This window comes from Panthera onca, chromosome B3 (assembly GCF_046562875.1).
Source record: "Panthera onca isolate mPanOnc1 chromosome B3, mPanOnc1 haplotype 2, whole genome shotgun sequence".
In the NCBI taxonomy this organism is placed as follows: domain Eukaryota; kingdom Metazoa; phylum Chordata; class Mammalia; order Carnivora; family Felidae; genus Panthera; species Panthera onca.
Genome location: NC_138344.1, coordinates 41,499,776 through 41,519,239, shown reverse-complemented (window position 1 = coordinate 41,519,239; position 19,464 = coordinate 41,499,776). Strand labels below are relative to the sequence as shown.

At 47.7% G+C, this 19,464-nt stretch overlaps 2 protein-coding genes across 8 annotated transcripts in view; one reads left to right on the top strand and one right to left on the bottom strand.

Annotated features, from left to right (window-relative positions):
• The window catches only part of APH1B (aph-1B gamma-secretase subunit), an 87,787-nt gene extending 70,973 nt beyond the window's left edge, over positions 1–16,814 (top strand). The window contains exon 7 of one of the 2 annotated variants that reach the window (XM_060618360.3): positions 11,685–16,814. The gene's annotated coding sequence lies outside the window, so the exon portion shown is untranslated. Of the gene's footprint in view, positions 1–4,929; positions 7,481–11,684 lie in introns of those variants that run through there. The other variant, XM_060618359.3, reaches the window with a different exon arrangement.
• The window catches only part of CA12 (carbonic anhydrase 12), a 51,989-nt gene that overhangs the window by 12,714 nt on the left and 19,811 nt on the right, over positions 1–19,464 (bottom strand). For all 6 annotated transcript variants that reach the window (XR_013556319.2, XM_060618353.3, XM_060618357.3 and 3 more), the window contains exons 3-8: positions 7,300–7,479; positions 6,289–6,431; positions 3,610–3,705; positions 2,670–2,733; positions 2,329–2,486; positions 938–1,064 (exon numbers count right to left, since the gene is read on the bottom strand). Coding sequence is in view for 5 of the 6 variants with exons in the window: in XM_060618353.3 (XP_060474336.1) it covers positions 938–1,064; positions 2,329–2,486; positions 2,670–2,733; positions 3,610–3,705; positions 6,289–6,431; positions 7,300–7,479 (768 nt within the window). In the remaining variant the exon portion in view is untranslated. The remainder of the gene's footprint in view (positions 1–937; positions 1,065–2,328; positions 2,487–2,669; positions 2,734–3,609; positions 3,706–6,288; positions 6,432–7,299; positions 7,480–19,464) is intronic.

Here is a 19,464-nt window from a genome sequence, read left to right as displayed (position 1 = left end):
AGTGACATAAGGAGAAAAAGTGGAACTTGCACAGACCTACCTGTTTCTGACCATGAGATTCCCATGTTGGGAGTGGCCCAAGAGTCTATGGTGAGAGTGAACTTGGAGGTTTGAAGAAGGGTGTGGCCCCCCAGAGTGCTCTCTTACCTGTTTCCCTGAACCCCCAGCTTCCAACAGTATTGACAGGGGTATTGAACAAGTAAAGATGTTAAATGTCCTTCTGGGGAGTTATGGTTACAGATTTAAGAGGAAGAACGGAGCTTTCATAGCATTAGGAATAAACCAAACTATTCAGCTTCATTCAGTATAGCTCCTGTGTGTCGGTGCTTAGGCAAGCTTAAGGAGATGAGACAAAAAGGCAGTGAATGCAGACGCTTTCTTGCCTGATGGATCCTGCTACATCAGACCATGAGCTACTTATGCCCACAAATGTGGATTATGCCCACTCTCTGAAAGTTTAACGAAGGAGCATCCCTGGACGTTGGTGATGCTGATGGTGCTATGAATCACCTGGTGAGGCTGAAGATGGGCCTTGATGCTAAGAAAGCCTACAGCAAGAAGTTAGGAGTTTGTCTCGTGAAAACAGCCCTACCATGTGTCTTAGGAGACATAGTTCTCTGACAGAGAGGACCCCAGAACATCCTCTCTTCCCCATCTGTGAGAGTCTCCCAGACTTAATGGGGGCTCCGGTCCAGGCACCTAGAAGCCCTGGCTGGTGCTTCCCTGCAAAGGCTCAGGGAAGTCAAGAGCAGTGGAGGGAGACCTCAGTAAACCCACACACAATAGCTTCTTACATACTTGGTTCCCTTGGCAGCCAGAGTGCTCTGAACCCACCCCCTAAGTGTATCAGTGACAAAACCCCGAGGGTAGGGCACCCGACTGCAGATAAAATGGGTGTCCTGGCACCATACGCCCCCCACACACCGCATCTTCTCACCTTGTCGGAAAGAGATATACACCAGCCTCTCGTCAAAGTTCTGGACCCGCCGGAAATTGTTGACCATCTCTCTGGGGGATGGGTCATCCACATGTGTGCAGTACAGAGCAGTCTCCAAAGCTAGAAGCTGCAAGGCAGGAACACACCCCATGGGCAAAGTGATGCTCCCTTGCCTGACCTCAGTGGGGAGGAGAACTCTGGGGCTTGGCAGGAGGCACGTCAGAAAGCAGTGGGAAAGCCAGAGAACTGTTTCCCCTCCCTCGCAGGCGTCTGGTTGCCTGGACACCGGGTGAGCTGGTCTGTCACCACCTCCCAAGGCTTGGGGGGAGGTTACAGCTCTTAGCTGCTGGGTGGTGGAGGGGCTCCTCAGCCTCTCACAGGCCTGATTTGCAACCCGACTCTAAATCAGAGGGGCCTGGGGCTTATTCTGGTGGTCCCATCACAAGGAACAAAAAGAGGGAGGCAAGAGTTTCACAGTTCCTCTGACCACTGGTTCCATGGAATTTTCGTACACCCACATACATTATATAATCTGTTTCCAAGGCAGCTTCTAGGTTACTGCTCCCTTGAACATTTCATCTCTTGATTCATCACATCTCTATTCCTGTCTGCCCACCTGCTGCCATTTATCTACATTACTCAGATCAGTAGCTCATAGTAAAAAGAACGACCAACAGTGAGGGCCTTACTGGTCCGGAAGAGGGGTTGGGGGTGGGACAGGCCATGAGCCAGTGTGCAGCACTGCCCCTGGCCCTGTCTCCTGGACAGTCAGTTTTCTTCTTGATGAATTTCAACTGTGGAGTAGGGGATGGGCAGCGACCAGCAACCCCAATCTGACTTTGGGGCTTTGTCTCCAACCAGCAGGCGATCCCACAAGCTCCCTCAACTGTCTATCCCTCACTTTCATCATCTGTAAGATGAGAAGGTTGGAGATGATTGCTGAGGCTTCTGTCCCCCAGTTTTGCACTAGACTTTGAGCTTCTTGAGAACAGAGACCATTGCCTACTCACTGCCGCAGTCCCAGCACTCTGGTTGGTTAAACCATCGAAACTGGGTCTGTCTTTATTCTGCCCTGTAAAGGAACCGTGCTCGCTCCACCATGGAGGCAAACACTATGCAGCCACTGAGGGGTATATTAGGAAATGCAGCCTAACGACTTGCTTGTAAGGAATTGTGGAGATGGGTTCATTTTTCAAGCTTGACTTGATAACTCTGTTTTTGAAGCTCGGCCTGTAATTTTTGCAGTGCGTCTAGGAACCCGCACTATTTGGAGAGGTTTTGCACAGCTGTCAGTGAAACTCTAAGTGAGGAAATCAAGTTGTTATGATATTGGGTGATGGTAGAGATGGAGGTGCCACATGGCCTCTGTCTCAGAAGAGCACGACAGTTACCTGCTCCTGGGAAATTTGCACAGGGTTCCGGAAAACCGTCCAGAGCACTGTGGGGTGGCAAGGAGGTGTGGTCAGGGAGCCTTTGTAGCGGTAGTATTCGTCAGGCCTCTCAGGAAGCAGCTCTTCAATGCTGAAACCCGGAATGAGCACTTCTTGGCCTGGAGAGACATATTGGGGAGATGGTGTCCGCCTTTCACCCCATGGCAGAAGTGCTGCTGGGCATGCGACTGAGCCTAGAAATGTGAACAGCACCTGCCCCCTGCATTCATTTTTCTTCAGGTCACACGGGGGTGACTGTATTCTCCTCTCTAGGGGTAGATAAGCATCCAAGAACCCCTTACCTTTGTATTTGACATCTTGAAGGTGCCTGAAGATCTTGTCATAAGATGGATTGAAGGAACCCATCTGCAACATAGATGGGGCAGGTTGAAGTAGGACAGAATTATATAGGCTGAGCCTGGTGTAACAGTTACTAATGGAAGGACTGGACTAGGGGTATATAGTCATCACTGCCAAGGTCCTCCCTGAAGGATTCACTTTACTAGGACAATTATGAAGGATCGCTAGCCTGTTACAGAGTGAGGGTGATGGTCCTGTCCTCTTGCATCTCAGGACGCGAGGCACTGAGTCCTCAGGGCACTGGGGCTTGAGCGTCGCGAGGCAAAGAATGTAGCCTGTGCTCTTGGCGATCAGGCTTTGAGTCTGAAAGCCACAACTAGCATGTTTTCTAACCAGAACTCAAGGGAGATGTAGTACATACAAGCCAAGTCAGGCAAGCAAGCATGTCGAAAAACGAGGTACTTGTCTTATTAGGGAAATACATGCAAGCGAATCAGGAAACATTCCCATTTGGGGGATTAAGGAAAGAGCTCACTCCAGGGTCCATATAAAGACTACAACTTGGATGTTAGGAGTTGTGTAAGGGATTCGACACCTGATGAGGCAGCGCTGAATGATCCCCACCCCCCAACCCCATACACACAGGGCCTGCCTCGCTGGACAATTCCAAGCTTTATACAATAGGGCTAGCACCCAGTGCTCATTTTCTCCAGTGTTCCAAAGGACATGCCCATTTCTGCTGCCCAGCTACACAAAGTGCTGCCTCCTGGCCAAAAGACAAGGTCCCCTATGGGGGCATACCTCTGGCTCTAGAGGCAAGACACAGCCAAAATGAGAGTGAGCCACACACATCCAACGGACGGGCAATTCAGGGACCAAATGCCGAGCGTGATACCATCCTGGCTTCAAATTTCATGTAAAACCCCTTTCAACATCTCTTACCTCTATGAGAACAGCTAGGACGGCGAGGCCTTCTGACTTGTTACTGGCGGTGCTGGCGTTGGCATACAGGTCCGAGTTATAATGGACGATATGCAGCTGCAGTGGAAGGAAAGCTGCTCACCATGGGTGGGCGACTCATGGGAACCTTTTGCTTTTGCAGGGGGAGGACACATATTTATCCCTCCGGTGGAAAAAGAAATCACAGCCCGGCTTTTATACGGGTTTAATCAGCCATATTTCAAGAGGCCAAAAAAACAAGGACGTTACTCTCTGAATGTAGATTCTTAGCATTCACAAAAAAATTCTAAGCTCATTTTTTCAAAGCAGGAATTACTTGTGATTATTAAAGTGAGGGAAAGAGAACGTTCTGAGAAATCTTGGGTTTCAAAAGTCTAGGTAACTGGGACGCCCAGGTGGCTCGGTCGGTTAAGTGTTCGACTTGATTTCGGCTAAGGTCTCGTGGTTGTGAGATTGAGCCTCTAGTCCAGCTCTGTACTGAGCCAGGAGCCTGCTTGAGATTCTTTCTCCCTCTCCCTCTGCACTCCCCCCCCCGTCAACATTGCATGCACACATGCTCTTTCTCTCTCTCTCAAAAAAATAAATAAATAAATAAAAATGTCTAGGTAAGCATTAAGGTATTGTTATGATAAATTCTGACAATAGGTTGCACCTAGTTTTTAATCCAAAATGTGGTGTCTGTCACTTGTCCTCCAAAAAAACTATATTAGTAGATACATCTGTATATGTGACATACATTTTTGCTGAGTCTTTGCCTCTTGAGACTGTGACACGCTGAGATTTTCTCTTTTCCTTCATCTCTTTCTCCGTCTTACATGGTCGTAAATAGAATTCAAGCAGATTTTACTGAATACGGCTTAATGTTCCCCACCTTTCAAGTGGCCCTTTCTAATTTTCACAAGTGACATGACATCATTTCTTTTTTTTTTTTTTTTTTTAAATTTTTTTCAACGTTTTTTATTTATTTTTGGGACAGAGAGAGACAGAGCATGAACGGGGGAGGGGCAGAGAGAGAGGGAGACACAGAATCGGAAACAGGCTCCAGGCTCCGAGCCATCAGCTCAGAGCCTGACGCGGGGCTCGAACTCACAGACCGCGAGATCGTGACCTGGATGAAGTCGGACGCTTAACCGACTACGCCACCCAGGCGCCCCATCATTTCTTTTTTTAAGTAGTCCTCGCTATGAAGGATGTAGCCTGCCGCCTTGCCCCCCACCACGTTAGCTTGGCACAGCCTTGAGAAATGGGGGATTCTGTATGGCTGACACCCTGCAGGTCCTAGATCCGTATTTCTTTTTACAGCTGCCCTTTGAGTGTGCGGTCTGCTTCAGCACTTTTCTTACTGTCTTCAGATTAAACAGAGAGGAACAGAATTCCCTGCTGAAGAGATGAAGAGACTCTTCTCTATAGGACCCAATCCAGAAGAACTGTGCACTTTCAAGGACCCTCCACAGGGAATCTGCCACTTTCGGGTCACCTTGATGTATTTTCTCTATTAGAGACATTTATGGCCCATCTTCACCAGGCCCTTGGTGATGATGTGGCTTCATAGCAGAAAATATAATGATGAGAAATCCATTTAAATGCCCACACTCTCCCAGCCTACACCCTAACTCCTTCTTTATTCCCCGGGTGTAGGTAGAAGCCTCCACATTGCAATTAGCCTGAAAGAAATTGCAGTCCTGGGGTTTCAGAGATGGGCCTGGTTTGAAATGCGTGCCCCTCCAAGAGTGCCGTCCTATTGGGCCAGAATTATAGCCCCTCCACACGTGTAACTCTACCTATAATTAGCCTGAGACATTAAGCAGTTCAGCAGTTAAGAACAGAGGAGAGTGGTCATGTCATTATTTACCTTGGGCTCCACTGGCTGATCAGTAGCATTTATCTCCTTGTATTTATTGCCCTGTAAACAGTCAGAGCCACACCCCCAAGTTCTGTCCTCTGGGAGCACTTAAGTGGAGCACCTCAAGCACCCCCACCGTACCCCCTGCACACCTATAGTGCAGGAACAATGCTCCACTCCTTCCGTTTCCTCTGGGCATTTTGGGGTAGTGCCTCAGAACGACACAACACAATGTTGTGCCGACGTCCCAGACTATCCTCTTTGACTCTCTCATTGCCGTGATGTCCCGTGAATTATAATGCCAGTCTTCCCTTGGTTTGTGGCCCTGGGCCCCAAGGTTCCAAGCACAACCCATGCCCAGGAAAAGGAAAGCTGGAGTGGGAAAGGCCTGTGCAAACAGCATGGCTTGTGAAGAAAGATGGAGAAGGTGGGGGAAGCAATTAGCCCAGTAGGATTCAGCAGCGAGATACGATACGTCAGCCAGACAAGCCGGTGGGATCCCGATCTGTGCAGGCAGAAGAGCGATGCCGACAAAAGGGGCATGTGTGCCCCACTGTGCCACCCCGGGAGCATTGCCTTCTGAGCGGCGCCACTCAGTAAAGACAGAGACAAACTCCGTACGTTCAGGAGGAAGGGGACCAGGGCACCGCGGAAGAACCGCGGGGGGATGGGAGTGTCTCTGCCTTCCCTGAGTGGGTGTGTGGAGCCTGAAGGCAGCCCTTGCTTACGCTCTGATCTTCGCTGCACACCAGCCAGGTGGAAGGGTGCCAGACCACCCACCGCCAGGCAGCCTCTGCCGGCCTGCCCGCTCCACTCACCTCAGCAGCAAAGTGCTTCCCACCGACAGTGTGCTCGGAGCCGTGAGGGTCATTCTGGTTCCCCCAGTGCAGGTGCAGCTGGGCGGCACTGTAGCGGGACCGGAGGCCCTGGATGTGCATGTCCGAGGGCAGGTTCAGCCTCACTGTGGGGAGTGGAGCCTTCAGAGCCCTGGCCAGCTGAGCACTGCCTGAGAGCAGTTAGCGATGCGACACCGGCCCGGGGCCCAGACAGGAGGCAGGTGGATGCAGTGAGTGGAGACACAGCCTGGGGCTCAGAAACCTGGGCTCTTCTCCTGAAAATGTCCCCATTTCCCTAAAGCAATTCTAGTTGCACCAGCCCCTTCTAAGCTCCCCTGGGAAAAGGATGGCAAGAGCACTAATACTAGATGGGTGGGTGTGTTTTTACATATCCACATATTACACACCCAGCTATCAAGATAGAACCTTTAATGAAGTATCTTCCAAGCCATAGAATAATATAACAGCAACAATAATAATTGCTATTTATGAAGCATCTTCTGTATTCCAGATCCCCAACATACATAATCTCTAGTCTTTCCGCAGTACCCATCAATATGCCCATTTTCCACATGAAAGCTCAAGGAGGTTAATATTCTTACCCAGAGTCTCATGACTCATAAATAGTCAAGCCAGGATTCAAATCCAGGTTTGTCTGACTCCAAAGCCTGGGCGACCCCACAGTGAGTTGCGTGGCTCCTGGTGTGTTTGCACCAGGGAGCCCAAGGGCTCAAGCCTGTCCCCCGCCTCCCCCCCACCCTGCCCCTTCCCAAGAAATGTGCTTCTTATGCGAGGCGCTGCCCTGGAAGAACTGCCTCCAGCATCCCCCCCAGTGAGTGGTCCAGGCATCTCTCATCCCTCCCCCCTCCCACCGCCCCATCTCTTGGGGGCTGTATTTCAGTGTAGCCCCCTCCCTGCCAAGGGCAAGAGAGCAGGCCAAGGAGCTGAGGGGAGCTCAGACATCCCCTTGCAGTTCTCAGAGGTCTCTCTCACCTGAATGGCCATCGTTGGTCAGGAGAAACTGCTCATTGGCAGAAACATTGTAGCCTTGGAACCCAAGGGGCACAAGGCTGGCGTCGTACTGGAGGATGTCACTGTGCAGGTCTATTGGGGACTGCAGCACGCCCCCACATGATGGGTACTTCTTGGACCAGCTCTTCTCCCCATCTGGACCTGAAAGGGGAGATTCAGGCCCTAAAGTGAGTCCATTTCCCACAAAACTGTTTTCCTCACTTTCTAATTCTGTGTCCAATACAATCACTCCTTTTCTCCTCTTAATCCCCGGAGGTATATTCTTCGAGGCCCAGAAATCTCAGCCTCCTGCCATTTGTCCTTAAAGGGAGATGGGTATAGAAGGACTAGAGCAGCCCCATGCCACGGAATAGGGCCCACCAAGCTCCGTTTTCATTGCTCATATTTTGGCACAGTACACATCCTTTCCATGTGAGGACCTGTTGATATTCAGCAATTTAGCCTCTCTTTATGGAGCACCTATTATGAGCAGGAATTACTCAGGGTCTTGGGGCCACCATAGGGCCCCTGCTTGCCCAAGCTTGCATCCTCTGGGATGCTCCAGGCTGGAAAAAGTGGTGTCTTACTGACCACAGCTCCAGGGAAGTCTTCAGGGCTTGTGGATTTATAGATATGATCTTCTTGATAGGAAACCTTTGAGGACATTGACTCTTGATAGCCACATCCAGAGCAAGTGTAAAACCCCATCTGATAGGGATGCTTGAAAAATTCCAAGTAATTAGGGGATCACAGAGCTAAGTGCACAGTGTACCCTGAGAGAGGGTGACAACACTACAAACTAATGACAAACGATCAGTGAGGAGGAAGAGACTTAAAAATAAATCCTCCGGGGCTCAGGCTTCTTGCTAACTACCAGGTGATTGTCCTTCCTCTGGAAATGGAAATAAACAATCCAATCCCATGTTCAGATAAACTTTCTTACTCCCACAGGGAAAAATCTTTAAAGAATGTAAAGCTGTGCTTAAAAGATTATCTCCCGTGGTAATTAAATGGATTTTCAGGCTGAGGTTTCTCCAGAAAAGTGAATAATTGGCATGTCATGGCTCGTTAGGGTAAAACCATTGTGCCCTGTGGGCTCTGAGTTGGGGACCACGCTTTGCCATCTGGGGTCCATTCATCAGTATTTTGGCACCAGGAATGATGTTAACTGGAGCAGAGGGGAACAGAACTCCGCTTCCAGGGAGCCTTCCATAGACAGCGGCACCATTTCCCAAGAGTGTACGTGTGTATTCTGGTTCCCTACCCCTTGTTCTCTAACTAGGGGACTTCATCTGAGAGTAAGGAGAGTCTAAAGAAGAACTTGGGTGCCCGTGTTCATTTAAAATGCTATGAGGAATTGATCCGAGGTCTGGACACGCAGTGGAACCCTGCTAATTTTTCTGACTGTCAACCTTTGGATAGACCTTTTGGGAAATGTTAGGGCTTGAAGGGATTTCACCATCTCCTGTCCAACCTTCCAACAGACACCAGTTTCCTCACTTGCACAAGCCAGTCAGAGTCTTCACTGAGATATATTTTAATTTCCCAGACCTCAGAGCCCTGGACTCAGAAGCAACTCACACCAGGATGGCAGAGGGAGAGGGAGGCCGGAGGACATCAAAGCTGTCACTCCATGGGGCAAACCGGAGTAAAAGTAAGACCGTTACTCAGCTGAGGGCAAATCCAAATTCCTTAGGGACAGTAGGAAGCATAGATGAAGCAATCATGGGGACCCTTCGAAACCCTCGGGTCAGGAAGAGGTACAGCTACCGGGTGGCAAGCCTTCTGGAGTGAGGCCGCCAGCCTTTTCTCTGATCACAACATCGTCTGGACCCACAGCCAGCGTGGCAGAAGGCTGCCAGCCAGGCACGAATGGAAAAACTCAGTGAGTAAAGAGGCGTAGCGATGAGATGATTTCTCCTTGCCCACATGACTAAAGGGAACTGGGTCAGAAGGACTTTCTCTTCCCAGAGCAGAGGTTCCAAAAGGTGTCATGAAGAGAGCCTTCTAGTGATAACTAAACCAAGAGCTCCTGGGGGACAGGGACATCTCTTGTTCATCTCTGTGAACTCATGCTGTGATTAGGGTCCCATGCATAACAGGCATTTAGTAAAGAGCTTCCCAAAGAATAAAAGACCCCAAAGAACAGAGAGCTTGGGAAAAGGTTGTCAGGAGGAACTTTTCTTTTTCATTGCACCCTAAATACTCTTTGTTGGAAGTCACACTGAATTAGGTATTTGGGGGGCAGAAAGACTAGGGATATAAAAGGCAACAGAGTCTGTGTTGGCAAAACCTCCCGAGGAAAGAAAAGCAACTGCACAGGACCAGAAGAGTCCAGAAAACAAGATTTCAGCGCCAGCTGTCCCAGCACCTCAGTGAGTGACCTTGAGCAAGTCACATGCGCTGCCTGAGTCTCCTTTACCCTCGTACAAATGAGAGGATTGAACGCTGCTGCGTTCTGGAAGTTCCATTCTGGCTCTCAGTTCCAAGACTGATTGAGATTACCTAGGACTAAGCACCTCCACCCTCGGTGTCAGGCAGGTTTGAACGGGTTGGAGACGGTTGCTCATGCCAAGGCAGCTCCTGGGCATGTGACAAGGTGCCCAGTGGGGAGCGGCGGTGAGGCTGAGCGCAGGGTGCTGCTACTCCGAGGTCTGGCTGGAAAGCCATCTGCATCAGGAACTTGCCACAGGTGTTGGCTGCCGTCCACAGGGGGCCTCGTCTTTGAGCCCCACTCACAGGCGCTTTTATAAAAGGAGCAACAGGGTCTAGTAGAAAAGGCTACTCCTCCTGCCTTGTTATTATTTTTAGTAGTTTTGGTTGTTACATCTCTAAACTCTATAGGATCCGAAAGGCAAGAATTGCCCCATTTTACAGATGAAGAATTGACATTGAATGATTTGCCCTAAGTTAGACTTGGGCTCAGGTAACAGAGTTACCTTGCCTGGGTGCCAGGACCTCCATGCCCTTCTGTTTTAGTATGTACCCAGGAGATTTGGTGCATGCCTGTTTCCCCCCTCTCCTGTGCTCGCCATGCAGGTAAGCATCATGTCATGTTCACCTGGCACGGAGCAGGCCCTTACTTGTTTACTGAACTGGATTCTGATGCTAATTTTGTGCTTGTTCCTCTCCAGGGAAGCATGCACCTATGAATGCCCCTAGCTTCCCTTTTACCCCGTATAATTTATTTTTTCCCATTAAAAAGAAAAGAAGAAACTTAGGTCCTTTGCTCAGGTTCAAAATTTACCCTCCTAGCTTCCTCGTTTACCTGCCTGAGGGTTCGTTCTGTTTGGGGGCCACTCACTGAGAACAAAATCCGGTTGCTGCCCTGGAGCCTGGGAGATGGTCTGCCAAGTATGGGGCTTCACCACAGTTCATAGGACCCTCCACCAGCACGTGGCAGCCAGTGTCCCCTTCTTGCACATCTGGGGACACTGTCAGAGCAGCCTCCCATCGTTGTGGCTTGTGAGTGAGACAGGTGTGAGGTGCTGTGTGGGTGGACACCAGGGCAGCCGGTATCAGGGCTGGGGGTGTTGTCAGTAGACCTCTCTCTGCCCCCCACCCCTCGCCTCCGCCTGGGCAGTTTGTGACTTGTTGCAGAGGCAATGCTGGCTTTTTACAGGCAGCTCCAGCCCGGGCTGTGGTTTTTCAACTTGGCCACGATTTTCACACTCATGCCAAGTGCTCTGGTGCCAGAAAACCGCCCTTGGGATGGACTCTTCCAAAAGAAGCATTTATTATTTCCAGCTATCAGAAAAATTCCACTTTTCTCATCTGAATTTTGACTTTGCCTTTTCAGTTAGTTGGATTCCTCGCATGATCCTGATAAAGGAGATCGTGTGTATCTCCCAGTTTGTTTTTCCAAATAAAGTCCCAGCATTATTTCTTTTCCAGCACATGTTTTTCTGCTTTAGGCAAAACAGAAGTGGACCTCATTTTTGTTTTGAAATGTGACAAGAGATTAACATGGCACAGCTCAAAATGCCTCTCGTGATCTCTGAGTGGGAATTATGAAGCCCGGGGTCCAAGATTTGATGCCCAAGGACCAGAATTTTTTTCCATGGAGAATTTCAAATACATACAACGGGGGAGAGGGGAGCACAGTGAAACTCCGTGTCCCCCAGCTTCGACAACTAACAATTTGCAGAAACAAATCGCACCCACTCTCCCCATCCTTGGATAATTTTGAAACAAATCCAAATGTATTTTTTCTGTACATATTTCAGTATGTGTCTCTAAAACACAAGGACTCAAAACCACAAGACTGTTACCACACTTCCAGAGTGAACGACTCCTTAATATTATCAAATCTAGTCAGAACTCAGTTTTCCAGTTATCTCCTAACTGTTGAATGGTTTATTTGTAAGCTTCGGGATTGAAGTACGGTCCACAAACTTCAGTTAATCAATCTGTTATGGCCTGGATCTCAATTTGATGGTGTGATGCCTCATCAGAGAACAACTGGCCCCACTCTTCCAAGGCTCCAGATCTCAGAGCCAAGCTGGCTGTGTCCATCCTGTGCCCTCACTTGGTCATGGAATCAAACAGAAACTGTTACCACCACCGTCTCCACCACCCTGGGGTAAGCCCTCATCATGTCCACCGTCAAGGCTTTCTGCAGAGTTCCGTGCCTCAGCCTCTCCTGTTAGCTGCCAGGCTCCTTTCTCTCGTAACCGAGTTTAACCAGACTAACCAGACGTTGCCCTGCCTCTGTGGCGCCGCCCCTCCACCCCACCCCCCTTCTCCAGAGCACGCCCACTCCACCCAACAGGACAGAGCAGAGCCATAGCCATCTTTCAAGGCCTGTTGAGGCCTTCAGTGGCCCTCATACCCTCCCCCGCCAGCCCCCATGGTCAGGCCGGCTTCCCCATCCTCAGAACAAGCTATGAACTAACTCAACCTTCCCATATGTTCTTATGCTAAAAAATGTGCTTAAAATGCCACCTTCTTTCCTCTTTGCCTTTCTGAATCCTGTTCACTCTTCCAAGTCCAGCTCAAGTCCTGCCAAAACTACTTCCAGGGCTTTCTCCCTGCCCCGGGACTCCTTGGCCAGCCTGCTGGGGGTTCACACGGTGGTACAGTGATATGAATACTCACTTAAGTCTCATGTGTGACTGCTGTCTCCAGACTAGCATATGAACCTGCTCCAGACTAGAACTCTGTCTACAAATTTCACAGTCCTTTTGAAGACTAGAGCTTTTTGTCATGTCCCTCCCCCCATGTCTGATATAGCAACACTTACTAAACACTTAATAAATTGATTTGGGGGATTTCTTAAGCTCATTTCAGAAATCTAACCATAAAGGGTTGAGAAAAGACTCTGTGTGTGTGTGTGTGTGTGTGTGTGTGTGTGTGTGTGTGTGTGTACATGGGCATGCGCACATGGTTATAGGAAGATGAGGATAACAAGAAGGGTTTTGTTCTTAATAGACAGACTTAAGCATACTTCCATACAGAATGGAAAGGGGAGTAGAGAAGGAGAGTTGGATCCAGGAGAGAGAGGAACCTATGGATGGAATGTGGCTCTGAGAAGACAGCGGGTTGGGGAGGGTCCAGCCAGCAGAGCACAAATTGACTCCAGGCTGAAGGAGGCACTCAGTAAGTATTCAGCAGATGAATCAGAGCAGGACACTGAAGGCTGCCTGGAAGTGAAACCCATAGACTGAAAACCTAGGCAGAAATCCAGGAGCTCAGCGGGCCCGCAATGCTGATCAGAGGGGATTGGCTATGGGAAGACAAACTTTCTCCACATTCCGCAGTATATGCAACCAAAGTGCGCCAGTGAGCCTAAACAAGTCAGTGTGATTTTTTTTTAATGAACTTATATTTTGATATTTTCTTCATACATCTTGTGTCTTGTTTTAAAACTTAATTACAGAGAACTTCAAAGCAGGTGCAAAGGTACCATATAATGTACCCATCTGTCAATCCATGATTAGTTTAGTTTTTGTCTGTCCCCCCACCACTGGATTACTTTGAGGAAAATCTGTGGATGCTTATGTAAAGATAAGGAGTCTTGGGGCGCCTGGGTGGCTTGGTCAGTTAAGCGTCCGACTTCGGCTCAGGTCATGATCTCACGGTCCGTGAGTTCGAGCCCCACGTCGGGCTCTGTGCTGACCGCTCATAGCCTGGAGCCTGTTTCAGATTCTGTGTCTCCCTCTCTCTCTGCCCCTCCCCTGTTCATGCTCTGCCTCTCTCTGTCTCAAAAATAAATAAACGCTAAAAAAAAAAAAATTAAAGATAAGGGGTCTTAAAAAATAACCACAATATTATTTTCACATCCAAAAACTGTTGGCAGTAATGCCTTAATGTCATCAGATATCCAGAGGCTGTTCTGGTTTCCCCAATTGTCACATAAGTTCATTGAACAGTTTGAGTCAGGGTCCAGGTAAGGTTCATGGATTATGACTGGTTAATATGGCTCTAGGTTTCTGTTTAATGGCTTTAGGTCTCTCTTTCCTGTCCCCCCTTCATCTCTCCCCAATATGGGTGTATTTACTCTGTACATATATGAGGTATGTCTTTGCCTCAAGCAAATAATAATTTATGCATTATCCTCCATTTACTCCATTTACTAATGGAGGATAATTTTATTATTTTATAACCTGTTTGCAGACGTGGTATGGGGTAAGTAAAAACTTTATGGGTTGAGTAATTTCTTATATTTTTATGCCTGGTACATATACTAATACATATGTATTATATATACATATAATAAAAGCACGGAGAGCGCCTTCGAAGATGAGAGCTATGTAGTTACTGCTACAATCGGATTCCGGTTTCTCACCGATTATTCTCTCTCCCTGACTGTACATCCTATGTGCTCAAGAATAATAAAAATTTTAATAAAAACATTGTCTGTAACTTGCACTGTATCCGATGAGTCTGGACAAAAAACAAAATGCATTCATTGTCATCCTATTTTGAGGTTTGTCTTTGAGCCTTTCTTAAGTCGGTCCCTCAGATCCACCTGCTGCCCCTGACATTTCTTCATGGTCATCCTCTCTGAGGTAGACTCATCTCTGTGTCTCTGTGAACCCTTGTGCAGGCAGCTGCCTGGGAAGCCAGTCCTGTGCCACAGGCTCCAGGGCGTGTCTCTTCAGCGTGGCCGCCGAAACACAAAGTCAGATCAAAACTTGTGCCAACAGATAAAACCATCGTGGGAAGGTTTACAAGGTCTACATATTATGGATGTTGACATGCCTTTTTTCAACCAATAGTCAAAGTTTCAGTGCAATAAAAGCTTTCGGTCAGTCCCCCAAAGGATCTGACTATATAATGAAAATGGACCTAGTCCTGGCATGTATATACTTAAGTGGAAGTGATCACAGATGGTGTATCAAGTTTGAATACATTTAATGAAATTGATCATGTTTGCAATTAAAAATGGGTATTCAAATGGTGACTAGAGGAGGAAATTGCTACTCTCCTTGGAATGCTACTTAATTTTGAAGTTCATTCATTCATTTCTCCAACAAATGTGCCTACTATGTGCCTGACACTGTATTGGGTACTGAAGATGCAATGGAGAACAAAACAGATGTGGTCTCTGTCCTCATGGAGCATCCATTCCAGAGGAAGAGTCTGATAATAAAGTGCAAATAGGCAAACCAATACATAAATATAATAATTACAGTCTGCAGTCAGTGCTATGAAGGAAATCAGCAAGGACTAGGATGGAGAAAATGGAGGGATCACTGTGGACCAGGTGCTACAGGAAGGCTTCTCAGAAGAGGTGCCATTAAAATTGAGACGGAAAGGATGGATCTGAGCCAACCATGAGCAAAAACAGAGGATGGCATTCCAGACAGAGGGCACCACAAGCTCAGAGGACTTGCTGCAGCAGAGAGCCTATGTATTTTATATGCATGTGATGTATCAACTCAGAAAGAACCTAGGATACATCTGGCTTGCCCATGCCCAAGATGGGCATCGCCCTACGACAATGCTGCGAATCTTTCGGCACCTGTTCATGTACACTCCTCTGTTAGAAAGGTCCCCCTCTCAGGGGGCTGGTACCCACCTTTCCCTGAGGGCCATCAGTCATGGTCCTGTGGCTAGAGCCATACGGAACATGGCTAGGCCATAGGACACCATTCAGAGGAGAAGGCAGCCTTTGGGGCCCCCTCTAAATCCATCTTGAAACCATACATCCTGAAGATGTCATTAGGACATGGGAGCCACGTTTTAAAACTACTTAATATATACTTTATAGGTCCTGCAGTTTACTTCCAAAGTTGATTAAAAGATATACAGCTTCTCATAGAAGTCCAGTGGGTTCAGCCTATGGGGAGTAGGGAGTTCCCACAGAGTCCACCCTAGCTGGGTTCTGGCCCCCCTGCAGAAGGCCATGTTCTGCCGATTCTGCCTGTTTTCCTGCCAGTCAAGTGGAGAGGCATGGCCACAATAACCAAGATCCTGCCCGGAAGGAAAGGAGGCTAGCAGGGCTGTGGGTTAATGATTGGTGGATGAGGTCTTATGATTTTATTATAAACAAGTGGAGGCCAAGGAATCAAACTGGCATTTTCCTTTGTTAATGTTACAAATGAGTCAGAGACAGGGCAGTGAGCAAGGGCTAGAGAGTCAGGGTTACTTATTATTTATACAGCTTAAAGCTGGATTGCTGAAGGAGGCCCATTCTTCTTCCTTGGATTTTATGTTATGGGTTAATAAAAAGGGAAAAGTTTATTTTTTAAGTTTATTTTTGAGGGAAACAGACAGAATGAGAGGGGGGAAAGGCAGAGAGAGAGGGGGATGGAGGACCTGACAATGTAGGCCTTGAACTCACAAACCTTGAGATCATGACCTGAGCTGAAGTCAGATGCTTAACCGACTGAGCCAGCCAGGCGCCCTGAAAAGGGAAAAGTTTTCTAAAGATGCTTTAATCTGTACTTTATCTCAAACTTTCCTCTTTGTTATTTCCATTAGTATTTGGGCCAGCTTGAGAGGGAGAGCTGATGCTGGCGTCAGCTGGGCCAGTTTGAGAGGATCAAGCCTTGCTTGGTGTCATTTCTGGCTTAACCGTAGCAGTAGGGGGAGAAGAGGTGAGCTGTGAGACTGACCGCCAACTCAACTCTCTGCTAGCCCTCAGAAGCCCCTCCCCTCTGCTTGCCATATCTAGAGGTACCCCCACAGTAGCACTGGAGTTGTGTGGGGGGGTGGAGGTACGAGGTTAAGTATCTCTCCCTGCCCCTCTCTCCCCCTAACACAGGACAGAGTGTTTCCCCCTCCTCTGCACTCCTGTAGAGCCCTTGGCGTTTCTCTTTCCTAGTAACACATACACTTTTCAAAATAGTATTTTCTATCTTTCTATCCCAGTAGACCAGTGGTTCAGTCTAGTCTCAGAACAGCTGTTGTCAAGCTTGAGTGACCATCAGAATTCTCTGGAGGGCTTTTTAAAACACAGATTGCTGAGCCCCACCTGCAGAGTTTCTGATTCAGCTACCAGGTGAGGCTGATGCTGCTTGTCTGGGGACCACACTTTGAGAACCACTGTCTACAGTAGTGTTTCTTAACCCTGGATTTACACTGGCATCTCTGAGAGCTTCTAAGTGTGCCCCTGGCCCCAGCCCCTGACATCTGGTTTAATTGGTCTTGGGTGGGATCCAGACACAGGAAGCCTTAAAAAGCTTCCCAGGTGATTCTAATGTGCAGCCAAATTTGAGAAGAGCTGATGAAAAGCCCTTCCCAGATCAAAGGCCTTGAAGTTGGAGCCCTGGCTTTTACTCCCCATCGTCAGGGTAAGATAGCTTTTTTTAAAAAAAATTTAATTAATGTTTCATTGTGGTAAAATATATATAACATAAGTTTGCCATTAGTGACACTTGGTATATTCACAGTGTGATGCAACATCGTCACTCTTTAGCTCCAGAACATTTTCGTCACCCCAAAAGGAAACCCCATCCTCATCCCCCATTTCCCATCCCCACCCCCAACCCCTGGTAACCACTAATCTACTTTCTGTCTCAATGGATTTGCCTATTCCCTATGTTTCATCTAAGCAGATCGTACAACACGTGGCTTTTCTGTCTGGCATCTTTCACATCATAGAACTGTTTTCATGGTGCATCCATATTGTAGCATATATCCGTACTTCCTTTTTATAGCTGAATTCTATCGCTTTGTATGGATATACCTTCATTTATTCATTCGTATTGTTGCTTTTTATTGTAGTTTAAATATCTGACTCTGGTTAAATTGCTATTCTGTTGTGTAATAAAGCATCAGTGCCTCTCCTGTGAGGGTTTTAGAAGAAGTGTGACTAGAGTCAGCAGAAAAGGAAGATGGAGAAAATGCAGGCTGCTTTCCCGAGAACAAGAGTCTAGGGGTCAACGAGGCTCTTACTTGAATGAAAAGGGGAACCTTCCATCATCATGCTAACAAAGGCATGTTCCATACAAGGTGGTGTAGCCGTGTGCCCTCCCACAAGAAGGAAGTTGGTGGGAGGGCAAATTAAGTGGGCAGAGGCTGCCTTTGTGACAGGCTCTTTGGCGAAGAGAGATGTGAAAATGTCTCAGGTGCTCTGAATCATTGGTACAGCCGTCTCCTCTAGCTGACAAGAAGCTGCTTGTCTCCAACGCCACCCCCACCCCTTTGTTAAAAGGGTGAACCTGGGGGTGACAAACCGTGACTGCATTCAGGGTTAGACAGTAGGTGAGGGACAAAACTGGATATCTAAGTTGAATGTGGCCTTGGCAAAATACTTAGTTGTGGACCTTGGATGTCTGTTTACTAGAACGAGTACTTCCCCTTTCGCTTTTACTGTGATATCTTTCCTCTACTTTTCAGCCAAGCATCTCACAAGAATTGTCTAAGCTGCTGGCTTCTGCGTCTTCACTTCCCATTCAGACTCCCTGCTCTGCGACTCTGACTTCTGGGTCCATGTGCCACTGAATTCAAATAGACTCTTCAGCCCTCATTTTTCTTGCAGCCCTTGAACCCAATGCCCCCACCCCCATTTCTGAAACCTCTCCTCTTCCGCTATCTGTAACTCACTGCCCCCTTAATGACAGCTGTCTTATGGTTTTGTTCTTGGCTCTTTCTTTACTTTCACACATGCCTCCGGACTGAGGCCATCCCCTCCCATGGTTTCAACACCACCTCTGCCCTACGCAGTTTCCTCCTGAGCTCCAGACCTGCTGCCTACTGGATGTCCCCATTCGATGTCCATGGCTCCCTGAAACCAGACATGGCTGGAGAGGAAGGCAGACAGACAAACCATCAAAAAAGAATAACCAAACTTGCCATATTTTCCTCTCTTACCCTCCTCCTTCCAAAACCTCCCTTACTTCTTTCAAGGTTCTCTGTCTCAGCTGATGGTACCACCCACCACACCAAAGCCTGGAATCCCAATCTACCTCTTCCTGTCCTCTCCTTTGGCCCCATTGCTAGGCACAGAGACATAATGATTTTATTTTCAGGTATCTTTTTTAAAGACTTTTTTATTTTGAAAAATCTTAAATGTATGGAAAATTGAAGGTACCACAATGAATTCCCATGTACTCTTCACCTAGAGTCACTAGTTGTTAACATTTTGCCACACCTGCTTTATTACTCGCTCTATATATACATATATATGCACATTATTATTGTTGTTACAGTTCCTCCTCAACCCGTGACAGGATTATGTCCCAATACACCCATTGTAAGTTGAAAATATCATGTAATTTGAAAATGCACCTAACCTCTCGAACATCTTAGCTCAGCCTCGCCTACCTTAAACATGCTTAAATTAGCCTACAAATGGGCAAAAGCATCTAACACAAAGCCTAGTTTATGAGAGAGTGTTGACTATCTCATGTAATTTGTAGAGTGCTGGGCTGAAAGTGAAAGTCAGAGTGCTTGTCTGGATACAGGATGGTTGTAAGTCCCTCAGGTCTGTACCCTCGTGATGGTGTGACTGCCTGGGAGCTGCAGCCGCCCTACCTGGTGTCACCAAATGGAATCACACCAGGTATCCCTAGCCAAGGAAGAGATCCAAATTCACAATCCCAAGTATGGCTTCTACTGAATGCGTATCACTTTCACACCGTCCTAAAGTGGAAAAATTGTAAGTTGAACCATCACCAATTGGGGCTATCTTTTGAGAGGAAGTTTTAGACCTCATGCCTTCCTGTACTTAAATATTTACATGTCTGTCTCCTGAGA